The sequence below is a fragment of the Geotrypetes seraphini genome, chromosome 16 (assembly GCF_902459505.1).
Source record: "Geotrypetes seraphini chromosome 16, aGeoSer1.1, whole genome shotgun sequence".
Taxonomy (NCBI): Eukaryota; Metazoa; Chordata; class Amphibia; order Gymnophiona; family Dermophiidae; genus Geotrypetes; species Geotrypetes seraphini.
In genome coordinates this window covers 28,733,675-28,748,964 of record NC_047099.1, presented here as the reverse complement: position 1 = coordinate 28,748,964, position 15,290 = coordinate 28,733,675, and the positions used below count along the sequence as shown (strand labels likewise).

The following is a 15,290-nucleotide window of genomic DNA, read 5'->3' as shown; positions in this document are numbered from 1 at the left end:
TCAATATTCAGCTAGGCTCTACCTAAGTGTGTTATGCAAGACACAGCTGAGGAAACTGCATAAGACAGGCCCAGGCCAATTTTTCCTCAGTTATTCAATACCAGAGCCCGGACATGGCTTGGCATTGAATATCTGGAGCTAAATCTGTCCACAGCAGTCAACATTTTAAAAATGCTCAGCACTATGAACTGAATATTGGTTAAATTTAAAAGTAAGCTCAAATGTTTTCTTTTTAAAGATGCATTTGACAGCCGATATAACCAGTACGTATGACCCAACCAAAGTTGGTTTTTTTTAGATCTCATAAGTACTTTTTTAGCCTTCATTTGTCTTCCTTTCCTAATGTTGTTTACCATAAATGTTTTCTTTATCTTTTTTAAAATTGTATTTCTTTCCCTTCTCCTTCCCCTTACATTCCATGTTTGTCTCAAGTATTTTGTTTTCGTTTTTTATATGAAATTGTCAGTCTCCCCCTATTAACTTTTGTAATGATTATATTATGTACATCGCTTAGAATGTTGAATAAGCGATTAATCAAATATTGAAGAAACTTGGAAACTTAGATTGTGTCTATTTTCTCCAATTCACACAGTCATGTTTGCTCCTGAAAATGAGTGGAATGAATAAGGAATGGGTTTAAATCAACCTTGTGTCCATTTGGTGCTTTTAAAGATTTACAAACTGAGCATTCCTTCATTGATCTTCTCTTAGTATTTGTCCTTGTCCAACAAGGACTACAAGTTCTTACCAAACATCAGATCGGATACCAGTCATTTATTTATTTACTAGCTGATTATCCGGCGTTGCCTGCATATTTATTTATCCCAATCTTCCGGCATCGATAGACTTATATTCAGTGATTACGCCTGGTAAAATGGGAAGTATTTGCTTATTTCATGGACATCTTCATTTTTAGCAGCACGAATAGCCCTCTGTATGGGGCTGAACTTGGACTTAAATGGCATCGGGAGTGTGAGTATTCATCTCAGCGAACCCAAAAACTATGGGTTAGATACTATTATCTGTTGTTTTCCATAATTGTGACATGTCACCCCCCCCTTCCCACCCCCACAGTATTTTTCCCCAAATAGTAAGTCATATATATTCCAAGTTTGGTTGAAATCTGTCCGTGCATTTCAGAGTTATGCTGGAACATACATACATAAACACTCACATTCAATTTTATATATATAGATTTCTTGGTTTAATCATTTATTTAAAATATTTTTAATCCTTACAATTTACAATTCTGGGTGGAATTCAAAGAATGCATGCATAATTATAATTAACAATAAAATGAAAGCATAATAATAGACAACTAAAATTAGAAAGTGAAATGTCAAGAAACATCATCAGAAGTAATATTATATACTAGTCTTATAGCCCGTTACATTAACGGGTTCTAGAATATATGTGTGTGTGTCTCTCTTTATTTCTTTCTCTCTCTCTCCTTAGCCGCTTTCTTTCTTTCTGTCTTTCTTTTTCCTTGGCTGTCCATCACCACCCCTTGCCTGCTCCCCCTGTCCATTCTCCCTTCCTTTTACCTCCCCTGTGTCCACCACCACCCCTTCACCGTTCTCCTTATGCAGCAGCAGCCCTTCTCCCTTTGTTTTACCTCCCCCCTGTCCAACAGCACCTCTTTCCTTCTCCCCCTGTCCAGCAGTAGGCGTCCCTTCCTTTTTTTCCCACCCTCCTCCTTCTTATCCCTATGATATACTTACCTTGCTCTGCCCCTGATCAGAGGTTCCCGACAGTCACCCAGTTGCACCCATTGGAAAAGTTCCTTCTGCCACATCCCGCACCCCTCCTGACACGACTCCCGCTGTCTTTCTTTCTGTCTGTCTCTGTCCCCCTTTGTCTGTTTGTCTTTCTGTATATCTCCCTGCCCCTGTATTTTTCTTCTTTTCTTTCTGTCTCCCTTCCTCCCTCTGTCTGTCCGAAGCAGCATTCCCTCCCCCTCCATTTCCCTTCCCCCACACCAGTTCCCTCTGCACCTGCCCCTGTGTCTTCTTTTCTTTCTCCCTTCCTCCCTCTGTCTGTCTGTCCGAAGCAGCATTCCCTCCCCCTCCATTTCCCTCCCCCCACACCAGTTCTCTGTGCACCTGCCCCTGTGTCTTTCTTCTTTTCTTTCTGTCTCCCTTCCTCCCTCTGTCTGTCTGTCCAAAGCAGCATTCCCTTCCCCTTCCCTCCCCCCACACCAGTTCCCTGTGCCTGCATTAGCGTTTCCTCTACCCACTTTCCCTTCCCACAGTCGCGACTACAAACGCGGGCCCGAGTCCTTTGCCGGGCCCGCGGTAAGGGAAGAGGGGGGGGCGGCAAATGAGTCGGGTCCCGGGCAGCGGAAAGTTGCTGGGCTCCTCGATGGGGGCTCTGAGTGGCCGCGATCCCTCTCCTCCCAGACACCCCCCCCCCTCCGCTGAAGGAACGGATACAGCCGCTGGCTTCGGCGTCTTCTATCCACTGCAGCCAACCCTAGCGGAAAGAGGAAGTAGTCAGAGAGGGCTGCCCGCAGTGGACAGAAGACAGCAAAGCCAGCGTTCTCTTCATTTAAAAGCGGGTGAGCCGGCGAGAAGGAGGAGGTGGTGGTTTTGGCAGTGAGTGAGGGCGGGAGGGGGAAGTCGCCGGCTGTGCTGTGCTTTCCCAATCGCAGTGGCGCTGCTGTTGGTGTCATAGCTCGCTGCCTTCTCCAACCTTCACCGGGCCCTTTGAAAGCAGCGCTAGGTGGAGAGTAGGGAGGCTGTTGTGAGGTAATAAGCGCGCATGCACACTCGTGCGGCCACATCCCGACAGAAAAGGGATCAGGGAACACGCTTGTCGCGAGTGCGCATGCACGGGCTAGCATTTTATTATATAGATACTCCTTATCTGTACTTCACATATACTCTTCAAATTCAAGCAACAAATGCAGGAAACATGGACTCACCATATTGCTCTCCATTCAGAAAACATGCTCAGTACAATCCCAGTGTGATAGACAGGTAAGGAAATGTTTGGGGAGATCTAGCAGGAGACTCCCCTTGTGGGTCTAGTAGGGCAAGGGGTGACATTCCTTTAAGGTAGGAAAGTCAGTAAGAAAGGGGATACGTGAACCTTTGCCAGTAGTGTAGCGATTGTGAGAGGCACCAGGAGTGGTGACGCCCCTCCCTCACCCTCTTCTTCACCCCCACCCCATCCAAACCTTCCCCACCGCCTCCTACTCCATTGCGCCCCTTCCCCTGTACCTCTTTCACGTTCCTGGCGTGAGCAGAAACCGCAAGGTGCTGCTTGCAACAGCATCGACTCTTCCTCTGATGTCATTTCCTAGGTACGGGTCCAGGAAATTGCATCAGTGGAAGAGCCGACGCTGGCATGAGCAGCAGGTTGAGGTTATGCATAATGTAGCATTTAGGGATGAATATACAGCCCAGCAGTCCAGCAGTGGTAGGGGGTTCAATACCACATCAAACACACATATGGCCAAATATTCCTGCATATACTATAAGCTTGAAGTGTGTGGCACAGTGGTTGGATCTACAGCCTCGGCACTCTGGGGTTGTGGGTTCAATCCCCGCGCAGCTCCTTGTGACCCTGGGCAAGTCACTTAGTCCTCCATAGCCCCAGATGCGTTAGATAGATCGTGAGCCCACCGGGACAGATAGGGTAAATGCTTGAGTACCTGATTGTCGCTTAGATAACCTTGATAGGCGGTATATACCGTATTTTCACTCATATACCACCCTGAAAGCCTGATGCCCCCCCCGACGTCCGATTCACCCCCCAGGACTGCTCGCACCCCCACCTCGAAGGACCGCTCGCACGCACTCGCACCCACACCCGCACCCCCACCCTGAAGGACCGCTCGTACGCACTCGCACCCGCACCCACACCCCCACCCTGAAGGACCGCTCGCACGCACTCGCACCCGCACCCGCACCCCCACCCTGAAAAACCGCTCGCACTCCCACAGCCTCCCCACCCCCCCCCCCCCCCATCATGTAGAAGCTCCTACCGTTGTCCTGCTGCTTCCTCTTCCGGCGGCCCCAGCCCTTCTGTGAGCCCTGCGTCTGCGCTGCTTCCTCTTCCGGCGGTACCACCTTTCTCTGACGTCAGAGAAAGGGCGGGACCGCCGGAAGAGGAAGCAGCACAGACGCAGGGCTCACAGAAGGGCCGGGACCGCCGGAAGAGAAAGCAGCAGGACAACGGTAGGAGATTCTACATGATGGGGGGGTCGGGAGGCTGTGGGGGTGCGAGCGGTCCATCGGGGTGGGGGTGCGGGTGCGGGTGCAAGTGCATGTGAGCGGTCCTTCGGGGTGGGGGTGCGAGCGGTCCTGCGGGGTGAATCGGACGTCGGGGGGGGGAAAAGATGTAAAAAAAATTTATACAACGCGCTCACGCGTATAACGCGCAAGGTTATGCACGGTTTGTAAAATCGTGTATAACGTGCGCGTTATATACGTGAAAATACGGTAAAAACCTAATAAACTTGAAACTTAACAAAGCCAATTTTTGCTGTGCCTGTCCCACCCGGGTGCATATTGATGATGTCAGGGTAGTGCGACCCAAAATGGCGATTTTCTCTGCTGTAGACTAAACTAAGTCCATTATTATATTATGATAAATAAGATATAGAAAATTTACATTTAAGAAAATAAATTATAAGATTACCCTATTAAGGATCAATGAGGATTGCAGTCGGATCGGGTTAAGCTACCCGATGGACAGTCTGAAGATTCCTACACTCTGAAAATCTAATCTTTGCCGTGAAAGCTATATTTCTTTAGCGTGTCTTGCTTTAAGTATTAACAGTGCAATACTCTAAGCTACAGCATATACAACCACACACTGTTCTTAACGTGGCCATGCATCGTTCCTGAACCTGCTGCAGGAGAAGTGTAGGAGTCTATGCCACTGAAAATTCAGCTCAGTGAAATCTAATGAAGTCGCAAGCACGTTCTTATGTACGAGTCGTACTTAAATTGGGCGTCTGTAACTCGGAGACTGCCTGTACCATCCTTTGAAAATTCGCCTCAGTGTTGTCAGGCTATAATGATGGCTCTAGGTTTTAAATTCAATCACTTTTAAGAATATTGATGGTAGTTTTCATCTTTCCTGAGGGTGGAGGAACATTAAAGTCATGTGGAAGAAATCCTATTTCATTTTAATATCTTAGAACACTTATTTCTCAATTAAATGCTCCCTCGTATTCAGATCAGGCCTGAACAGAACAATGTAGCACTTGGGGATGAATATACAGCCCAGCAGTCCAGCACTAGAAGCAAGGATGGCAAATAACTCCACGACCACCATATATTTACCTTTGATGCTCAGGTAGGCTGGGATGAAAGACACCCAAACACTGCAGAACACCAGCATGCTGAAAGTGATAAATTGGGCCTCATTGAAACTGTCCGGCAATTTCCTCACTAGAAAAGCCACAATGAAACTTAGAAGTGCCAGAAAGCCCATGTACCCAATCACCAAATAAAATGCAAAGGTGGATCCCTCATTACACTGCAAGATCATCTTCCCAGTTTCAGACTGGGTATCGTAATCAGGGTACGGAGGAGAGATGAGGAGCCATAAAATGCATATCACGATTTCACCAGAAGTGCAGAGAAGGATTAGATAGCTGGAGACTCTTGTCCCCACCCATTTGCTTAATTTGCTGCTGGGCTTGGTGGCGCTGAAGGCGATGACAACTGTGACAGTTTTTGCCAGCACAGAAGAAACAGCAGTGCTAAATATTATCCCGAATGCTGATTGCCTAAGAAGGCAGCTCACTTCTCCAGGCCGACCGATGAACATCAAGGTGCAGAGGAAAGATAGCATGAGGGACACGAGGAGGACGTAGCTGAGATTCAGGTTGTTGGCCTTCACCAGAGGTGTGTTCCGGTAATTAATAAATATGCCCAATATTAGGGCAGTGATAATGGATAAGAGAATAGAAACAGAAGACAAAGCTATACCCAAGGGCTCGCCATAGGACAAGAATTCGATGACTTTTGGGTTGCACTTATCTTTCTTCTCATTGGGCCATTGATCTTCAGGACACTTCATGCAGTTCTCTGCATCTATAGAATGTAAACATTTAAAAAAAAACATATTTTCATACCAACAATCAGAGTTTTTAAGAAGGAAACAATAGCTCAAACCGGGCCCCTTTTACAAATTTGTGGTGACGATGCTGCCATGGTAAATGCACCAAATCTCATTTGTCTCCTATGGGCTTCAGTCTATTTGGCTCTGTAAAAGGTTAAGCCTATAATTTACATCAGCTAAGCTTGTGGATATGTTTGCATTACCTTAAGAACCATATATAGAATTTGGGGGTAAATAGCTACCGTATAAAATGCTAATTGCTCATAGCCAAAACATTGCCCTTTAGTGCATAAACCTTTCAATCCATAAATACTGTATAATTTAAGTTTAAGTTTATTCAAGTTTTTGATAAAACGCTTATCCGAAGGTACAAAGCGTTGTACATAAAAAATTTAAAAATAACAAGGAGACAAACTGGAGACCAATTAGACATACATGACTAATAATAATTCTTGGGCTGACTAACAATAGGAAAGGGGGGAGAACTACAATATTTAAAGAAAAGGAACACAGAAGGGAAATACAAGAGGGAGAAGGGAAGCCGAAGAATTGCTAGGAAACTGAAAAAGAGAGAAATTTTAGACACTGTTAAGGTAAATATATATCATATTGTCAGTTAAAGGCATCTTTAAAAAGAAAACACTTTAAACTGCTTTTGAACTTTTGCAGATTTTGTTCAGATCTTAAGTATAGAGGAAAGGAGTTCCAGGTCATTGGGGCGGATGGATACAATAATTCTGCTTCTTGCTCTGTCTTTGCAAAGTAGTTCCTATTTGTGTTTCCATTAAGATTTAGGTATTCCATTGGGTGTTTTGTCTACCTGTCGTATTCGAATACTCCCCTTCAGAGCAAGGGACACAGTCAAAGCAGCAGACCGGCTTCTCACGATCAAGAACTTTCCTTTGTCCAGGTGCACAGCTCTCAGTGCACACAGAGTGGGGGACCTGAGAAGAGAAAGAAAGAGAAAAGAGTCATATTCCATTGCCGTTTTCTGGCTCAATGTCTATTAAATCTACTATCAATGCTTCTGCCGGACAAATTGCGACACGCTTAAATTCCTCCCCCACCCCCCCAAACACAGCATTTATGAGCTACATCAAAACTAGTTTAAAGACAAATTTTTGTACTTCTTCTTGGTTAGGGTTACCAGATTTTCCATTCGGTAAATCCGGACCCCTTAGACCTGCTCCCAGTCCTGCTCAGTTCCACCAATCTCTGCCCCATCATGCCCCTGTTCAACCCCTAGCTCTGCCCCAGTTCCACCCTTTTTTGACTGCACGTGATGTCATTGCGTTGACCTCTTGCCCGATTGCAATTTAGAGGGAGACTTGTCCGGGGAAATCCCAACGTCTTGGTTAAACTCCACCGAGCTGACCATGCTCAGATATTCTGCACCACTTCAAAAGAACTAACCAGTTATCTCCTCTGACTCCTAAAGTACTAACCGGCTAGGTTAGGGGAGGTCAAGAGTGGAGCCAGCACTTAACCTGTTAGTGGTGATATTCAGTACAGTAGCTGGTTAAGTGAACTGATAACCAGGTAGTTATCTGAATATTGGATGGTGCCTGCCTAACTTCCTGGTTACTGCATCATTCAATCCCAGATGCTAGATTAACCTCAGCCTAAGGGTTCACAGACTTAGGCTGCAAGTGGCTTACAATCTGTCACAGCGATTGATTATTATCCACCACTGAATTAGAGAAATCAGAGGAAGATAATGACATGTTAAACAACTCTAATTTCAAGCTTTAACCTCGATAATAAACAGAATGTGACTGTTTCGTGCCTGGTTGAAGACAGTTTTCCAGAAGATGGCAGTTTGGTTCACAATGAGTTGCTTGTCCCTGGGAGCTGATGGGTTGAAACTTCCAACATGAATTGTGGTGGATGCGCCATTGGGGAACTGAAAAAATTGTACGATGTCATAATGAACTGAAGCACGTCCTTTGTCATCAAAGAAAATCTCATGTCCATCTGGGGCTTTAAAGTGAACTCTCTTAAGGAACTGGTTGAGCTAGAAAGATAAAGAATTTTTTTTGCTTAAATTATAAATCCCTTATCATTTATCCTACAGCATGAGAGTTTCAGACTTATACTTATACTAACCCTTTGCATGTTTTTTTTGTACCCCGTGTCCTAGATACAGTGGAACCTCGGTTTGCAAGTAACGCGGTTTGCGAGTGTATTGCAAGATGAGCAAAACACTCAGCAAACTTTTGTCTCAGAAACCGAGCATTGCCCCGATAAACAAGAACTTACAGCTTCAGAAAGCGCTGCTTCAGGGGAATTCCTATTCAGTCCGCCAGCCAGCCTTCCACGCCGGGTGCCTTCTGCATGTTGGAGAGCCTGTATCTGAGCCTATGCAGCCGAGTGCCATCCCACCTGCACGTTGCGTATGATCACGCACAATGTCAATCATCGACATTTTGCGTGATCATACACAACGTGCAGGTGGCATGGCACTTGGCTGCGTGGGATCTCATAGGCTCCCCAACATGCGGAAGGCAACCGGCATGGAAGGCTGACTGGTGGATGGCTGAGGAATCCCCCTGAGGTAGCGCTGTGTGGGCTCAAGGGATCTCCAGTGGCTGGCGGACAGAAAAGGCTTTCCTCCAAAGAGGAACTGCGGGGTTCTCCAGTGGTTGGCAGACGGAGGAGGCATTTCCTAGAGACCCGGCACCTGACACCCAGCATCCAATAGGTACACACCCATGGGCCATCCCTTGACACTTCCTCGGCACCTTTTGGGTTGTGGAATGAACTGTCAGCGTTGCCATTATGGCCTATGGGGAAAGTTGCTTTGATATACGAGTACTTTGGATTCCGAGCATGCTTCTGGAACAAATTTTGCTCGTAAACCAAGGTACCACTGTATTTCTAAAACCGAGAGCAGAAATCATTTGAATTCTCTCCCATAGCTCCCACACAACACACACACATCCACACTAGGATAGACTTCGAGAAGCGTTTTGTGTTTTTTCATCTGTATTTATTTTTTCATTTCCAATAAAAGTCATTAACATAGTAACATAGTAAATGACGGCAGATAAAGACCCGAATGGACCATCTAGTCTGCCCATAAGCTATACCCATTTAAAAAATACATAGTAAGAACATAAGAATAGCCTTACTGGGTCAGGCCCATTCTCACGGTAGCTAATCCAGGTCACCAGTACCTGTCCAAAACTCAATATCCATCTGGGGCTTTAAAGTGAACCCCCTTAAGGAACGGGTTGAGCTAGAAAGGTAAAGAATTTTATATATATATATATATTTTTGCTTAAATTATAAATCGCTGATCATTTATCCTACAGCATGAGAGTTTCAGACCTATACTAATACCACGCCTCTGCGTAGTTTATTTTGTACCCCGTGTCCTAGATATTTCTAAAACCGAGAGCATAAATCATTTGGATTCCCTTCCTTGGCTCCCCCACAAAACACACACACATACACACTATGATAGAATTCTAGAGGGTAAAAAAAAAAGTATGCACCATGAGTCACCTACAAAACACCTACAAAACAGGGCGCCGGAATCACATCTATGCAGATGCCGAGTGGCATTGAACGTCTAAAGAGGCATGGTTATGGCTGGAGTTGACATTTGGCACCTCTAAGCATGATTCTACATAATAGGTAGGCATTGGAAATGTGGGCCTTTAAAACCCTGGCCTAGATTTCCACCACCTCATAGGAGGCTGTTGAATAAACTTGAAGTTAGAACCCAAAGTGGTGAACTGGGTTAGAAACTGGCTGTCGGATAGTCGCCAGAGGTTGGTGGTTAATGGAAGTCGCTCGGAGGAAGGAAAGGTAAGTAGTGGAGTCCCTCAGGGTTCGGTGCTGCGGCCGATCCTGTTCAATATGTTTGTGAGTGACATTGCTGAAGGGTTAGAAGGAAAAGTGTGCCTTTTTGCAGATGATATCAAGATTTGTAACAAAGTAGACACCGAATAGGGAGTGGAAAATATAAAAAAGGATCTGAAAAAGTTAGAGGAATTGTCTAAACCCTGGCAACTAAAATTCAATGCAAAGAAATGCAGAGTAATGCATTTGGGGATTAATAATTGGAAGGAACCGTATATGCTGGGAGGAGAGAAGCTGATATGCACGGACGGGGAGAGGGACCTTGGGGTGATAGTGTCTGAAGATCTAAAGGCGAAAAAACAGTGTGACAAGGCAGTGGATGCTGCCAGAAGGATGCTTGTCTGTATAAAGAGAGGCGTAGCCAGTAGAAGGAAGAAGATGTTGATGCCCCTATACAGGTCATTGGTAAGGCCCCACATGGAGTATTGTGTTCAGTTTTGGAGACCGTATCTGGCGAAGGACGTAAGAAGACTTGAGGCGGTCCAGAGGAGGGCGACGAAAATGATAGGAGGCTTGCATAAGAAGACATATGAGGAGACACTGGAAGCCCTGAATATGTATACCCTAGAGGAAAGCAGAGACAGGGGAGATATGATTCAGACGTTCAAATACTTGAAGGGTATTAACGTAGAACAAAATCTTTTCCAGAGAAAGGAAAATGGTAAAACCAGAGGACATAATTTGAGGTTGAGGGGTGGTAGATTGTTAGGAAATTCTACTTTACGGAGAGGGTAGTGGATGCCTGGAATGCGCTCCCGAGAGAGGTGGTGGAGAGTAAAACTGTAACTGAGTTCAAAGAAGCATGGGATGAACACAGAGGATCTAGAATCAGAAAATAATATAAAATATTGAACTAAGGCCAGTAATGGGCAGACTTGCACGGTCTGTGTCTGTGTATGGCCGTTTGGTGGGGGATAGGCTGGGGAGGGCTTCAGTGGCTTGGAGGGTGTAGATGGACTGGAATAGGATTTAACGGAGATTTCGTCAGTTGGAACCCAAGCACAGTACCGTGTAGAGCTTTGCGTTCTTGCTCAGAAATAGCTAAGAAAACAAATTAAAAAATTTAAATTGAATCAGGTTGGGCAGACTGGATGGACAATTCGGGTCTTTATCTGCTCTCATCTACTATGTTACTATGTTACTATGTCACCTACTGTCGACGCAGGACGCGATTCTGAAAAAGGCACTATAATTTGATTGATACGCAAACGGCACTGTTTTTTCATGCACCTAGCCGATTATGGTGCCGCTTTTACTATTCTATAAATTGTGCTTAAAGTTAGGTGCAGGTTTTAGAATTGCACATAGGCCTGGGAATCATTCCTTACTGTAAGTGCCTTCATTTGCACCAACTACAATGTGATACAAATCCTTGCACTCCTGATGCTGTCCTGATAGGGAGAAAGTAGCTCACGTCTGGCACAGCTGGGTATTCTTATATGATTTGATTAAATTAAATTGAATTGAATTAAAGCATCTTAGATACAAAGACATGTATTTTGCTTGCTAGAAAAAATGAACCTGGAGGGTTTACCTGCCATGGCTGAGGTTCCAATTTAAGACTCTCCACAAGATGGGACTTCGTTGTGTACATGTTGTGTAAGGCATGAGCCATGGCATAAACCATGTTGTAAAGACTATAAGTAAACTGAAAATGATCCACATCATATTTTGAAGCAGGAAAGATTGATAATGTCTCCTGTCCTGTGCAGTATCGCATAATCTCTTCTGTAGGCTTAGGCTCACAATCAAAAGCATTTCTCCACACAGAATGTAAAAGAGATGGTTCTGGGAATGTTGAGAGGTTGAGACTTTGGAGAAAATGCTTGAAACCTGGAATATGTCCTTTGGGTATAGTAAACATTAGGGAACCATTAACCGCAGTACAGGTTGAAGGGATGTTGAGGGTATATACGCTCTGAATGGAAGAGGTCTCCACAGAGAAAATCAGCACTCTATTGTTAATGGTTTTCAAGACATAGGAACACAATAAGTATGTAATACTACTGGAGGTACTATGGATAATAATCACATTGGCCGTTGATTTGAAGATCTTGTTAGAAATTTGTTCTCGTTTGTCTCTAGATGAAACAAACTCAGGGATTAATTCCAAAAATTCTACGCAGCTCCCACTCCTGATAATCTCCCTTCTTAGTTCTTCACTGTACATTTTATCATTCTCATCGAATGAAGTGAGAATCCCGACCCAGCTCCATCCAAAGAGTGCCAGAAGTTGAATTATACCATGGAAATAAGAATCATCACTTAGAAAAGTGTGATAAAAGAATGGGAACTCAACTAGTTCATTTAGTGACGTTTTTGACAATCCATAACTAATCTAGGACAAAAAAGGTCAAAGGATTTGCTTCATATAGAAAAAATGAATACCCTCATTTTGTAACTTGTGCCCAATTAATCCATATGTAATTTAAATGATAAAATATTAGCATTAAGCCTATACAACGCACACTTTTTCACATGCTTGACAGTTGAATGTTAAGTAGCATTATATGACATACAAGCACAACTCATAAGCCCCTGGATTGTGTAAAGGTTGCCCAAATTGAGATGTAAATCCATATAAAACGAATTAATCAATTAGGAACTAATAATCAATTATTGATGCTAACAAGCACTTAAATTGGCAGAAATTAGGAGTTATGTGCAGATACTGTAGGCCCAAAACCCTGTTCCATAACATGTATACCTAAATATCATTGCATGTAGATTTACCAAATTTTCCATCTGGAAAATCCGGGGCCCTAGACCCATCCCCGGCATCTATCAATCCGCATGGGTGCTGGTAACTGAGTCTACTGTATTCTGTATAGGATTAAATTGCTCCACATAGCACCCTTTGAAATACATACTAGGTTAGCATGGATCATCCCAGTGGCCCTAAATATCGATGACCATCTTCACTTTTGTAGGGGGAGGGAGGGGAGGGTATCAAATACTGGGGTATTAAGTGGGTGAACATCCCTAATCTTTCCAGTGGAGGTTTCTTCGATATGGGCCATATATCCCACTCAAAACATACCCAGACCACACCCCCTTGTCAGATACTTATTTTTTTAGTTATAGATAAGAAAATCTTCCCTTTTTAAAACTGGGATTTAGATATTTATGCAATATAAACATCAAAATCTCAGTCTATGCTCAATGCACACCTAAATCTTGAATAGTTCTAAAATATGCACATTAATTAGCAAGATAAGTCATTTGTTATCTTTATCTTATCAAATAAAGCCTTGGACACTAGAAAGTAATAAATCAAAGAAATTCCAAATTTCAAGAGACAAATGTCCCAGAAATGACATAAAGTGGCATTTGGATGTTTTTCTTTCTAAAATGTCCAAATCACTATTTTCAAAACTTCTTAGGTTGCCAATAATGTAGTTTCACTTTCCACATCTTCTTGAAGGGGCAGTAAATTCATCTGCACTGCAGGCAGTCTTGACAGTTAGGGGCAAATGCTTCCTCCCTCTGGCCGGCAGGGAGGGGCCTAAGGTCCAGATTGGCCCAGGCCCTCCTGCGGCTTGTCTTCGTGGGGTGCACAGGTTCTCTTCTGCAGCCGCTAAACTAATCGCGGCAGGGAAATTCCCTTGCCGCAATCAGCAGAGCGGCAACCCGATTGTCTAACCAGCGCCTGTGATATGGACGCCGGTTAGAGAATCGTTGTGTTAGGCGGGCTTATGCATCTATCCATGAGGATAGACGCGATTCTATATTATATAGGATGCCCATGTGCGATTCTCAAAAGTCGCTTAGATGGCTTCTGAGACCAGGCGTCCTATACAGAATCTGACCCTGAGTGGACAGTAAAGATACAGGTGGCGTTACAGTTCTTTCCATCTATGTCCACCTGTGTCTCCTTGTGTCACATCCTCTATTAGGCTGGTAAGGCCAGGTATTTAGCAAAAATACTTCTGTTTTAGCTTATGCTAATGTCTACTACACTGAAAACTGCATTAGCTTCTCAAAGAATCTTTAAGAGCAAAAGAATTGCCATACCGGGACAGTCCAAAGGTCCATCAAAACCAGTACCCTGTTTCCAACAGTGGCCAAACCAGGTCCCAAGTACCAGACAGAAACCCAAAGAGTAGCAACATTCCAGAGCTCTTATTGTGATGCCATAATGCCTCATTCCACCAGTGCCTAAAAGCCAACCTCATCAATGATGTCACAATGGCTTGATTGCCCTATACATAAGAATATAATAATTTCCATAGAGTGGCCAAGCCAGGTTCCAAGTACCAAGCTAGATTTCAAGTAGTAAAATGGATTTTATGCTGCTTATCCTAGGAATAAGCAGTGAATTTCCCTAAGCAATCTCAATAATGACCCATGGACTTCTCTTATAGGAAATTATCCAAACTTATTTTTTAAATCCCACTATGATAACTGATTTCAAATGATTTGTAAAATGACTCCTTTATTAGATTTGCTATCCAGTTAGGGGTCAGGATATGGCAGCTAACTAGACAACCTCTGATTCCATTCATGATCCACCCAGATATAGCCCTGGCACTGTCTGGATACTGCTGAGGTGGTCAGAAGAAACATTCATCAATCTATATCAACATGTCCTGCAAGAAAATTGTTAACCCTTTCTTTGGCTGTCTGAATCCCCACTGGAATCTTCAAGTGGCAAAATCATGGAAGATGAGCAAATATAAGTACTATATTTTTGAGTATTATTGAGAAGTGTTTATGTAAAATTAAAAAGAAAAATTCACTATAGTTGTAACAGAACTATTTATTATTCATTGATGGGGTAATATCTAGTCTATTCTTTACAGACAAATATGGCTTATTCTTGCTCAGTTTCTTCTGATATTTTTTACACATTCAATGAAAACTTCTCTTTGTTGCCACCAGCAATAATTGAGGCCAGCAAAAGATGGACAGGGGAAAGAAGGAAGAAAGATAAATGGAGACTTGTTCTTTCTGTACCTGCGGGTACCCATAGATTCCTGTGAGTCTGGCAATTTCATGTGATGTCATTGAAGGGAAGCTTCCAATGAAACCCGCAACATGGCCCCGCTGATGACATGTATAGCCAGGAACCGGATCTTCTTGTCCTGATAAAATACTCAGAACGCCACACAGTGAGAAAGAAGCATCAGAGCAGGAGTCATGGATATGGAAACCCAGACTGATATTAGGCAAGATCTCTGTATTTTGGTTGATCTCCTTAATGGCAAAATAAAAAGCCAAGAGTTGCCGAACATAACGAAAGGAGTCAGTTCTGTAAGCAAATAAAGTTTTCAAGTTTCAAGTTTTATTAGAAATTTGAGAAAAATGCATATATAAAAAATTTCTAAGCGATTAACAATAAAAAA

At 43.6% G+C, this 15,290-nt stretch overlaps 1 protein-coding gene across 1 annotated transcript; it reads right to left on the bottom strand.

The window, feature by feature from the left end:
• Nucleotides 1-5,154: 5,154 nt before the first annotated feature.
• On the bottom strand, nt 5,155-12,115 carry LOC117349781 (vomeronasal type-2 receptor 26-like). The gene is made up of 4 exons (XM_033923376.1): nt 11,480-12,115; nt 7,832-8,092; nt 6,899-7,031; nt 5,155-6,050 (listed from the first exon to the last, which is right to left on the bottom strand). Exons 1-4 carry the CDS (start codon nt 12,113-12,115, stop codon nt 5,155-5,157), a joined length of 1,926 nt encoding a protein of 641 aa, XP_033779267.1.
• Between the last annotated feature and the right edge of the window lie 3,175 nt (nt 12,116-15,290).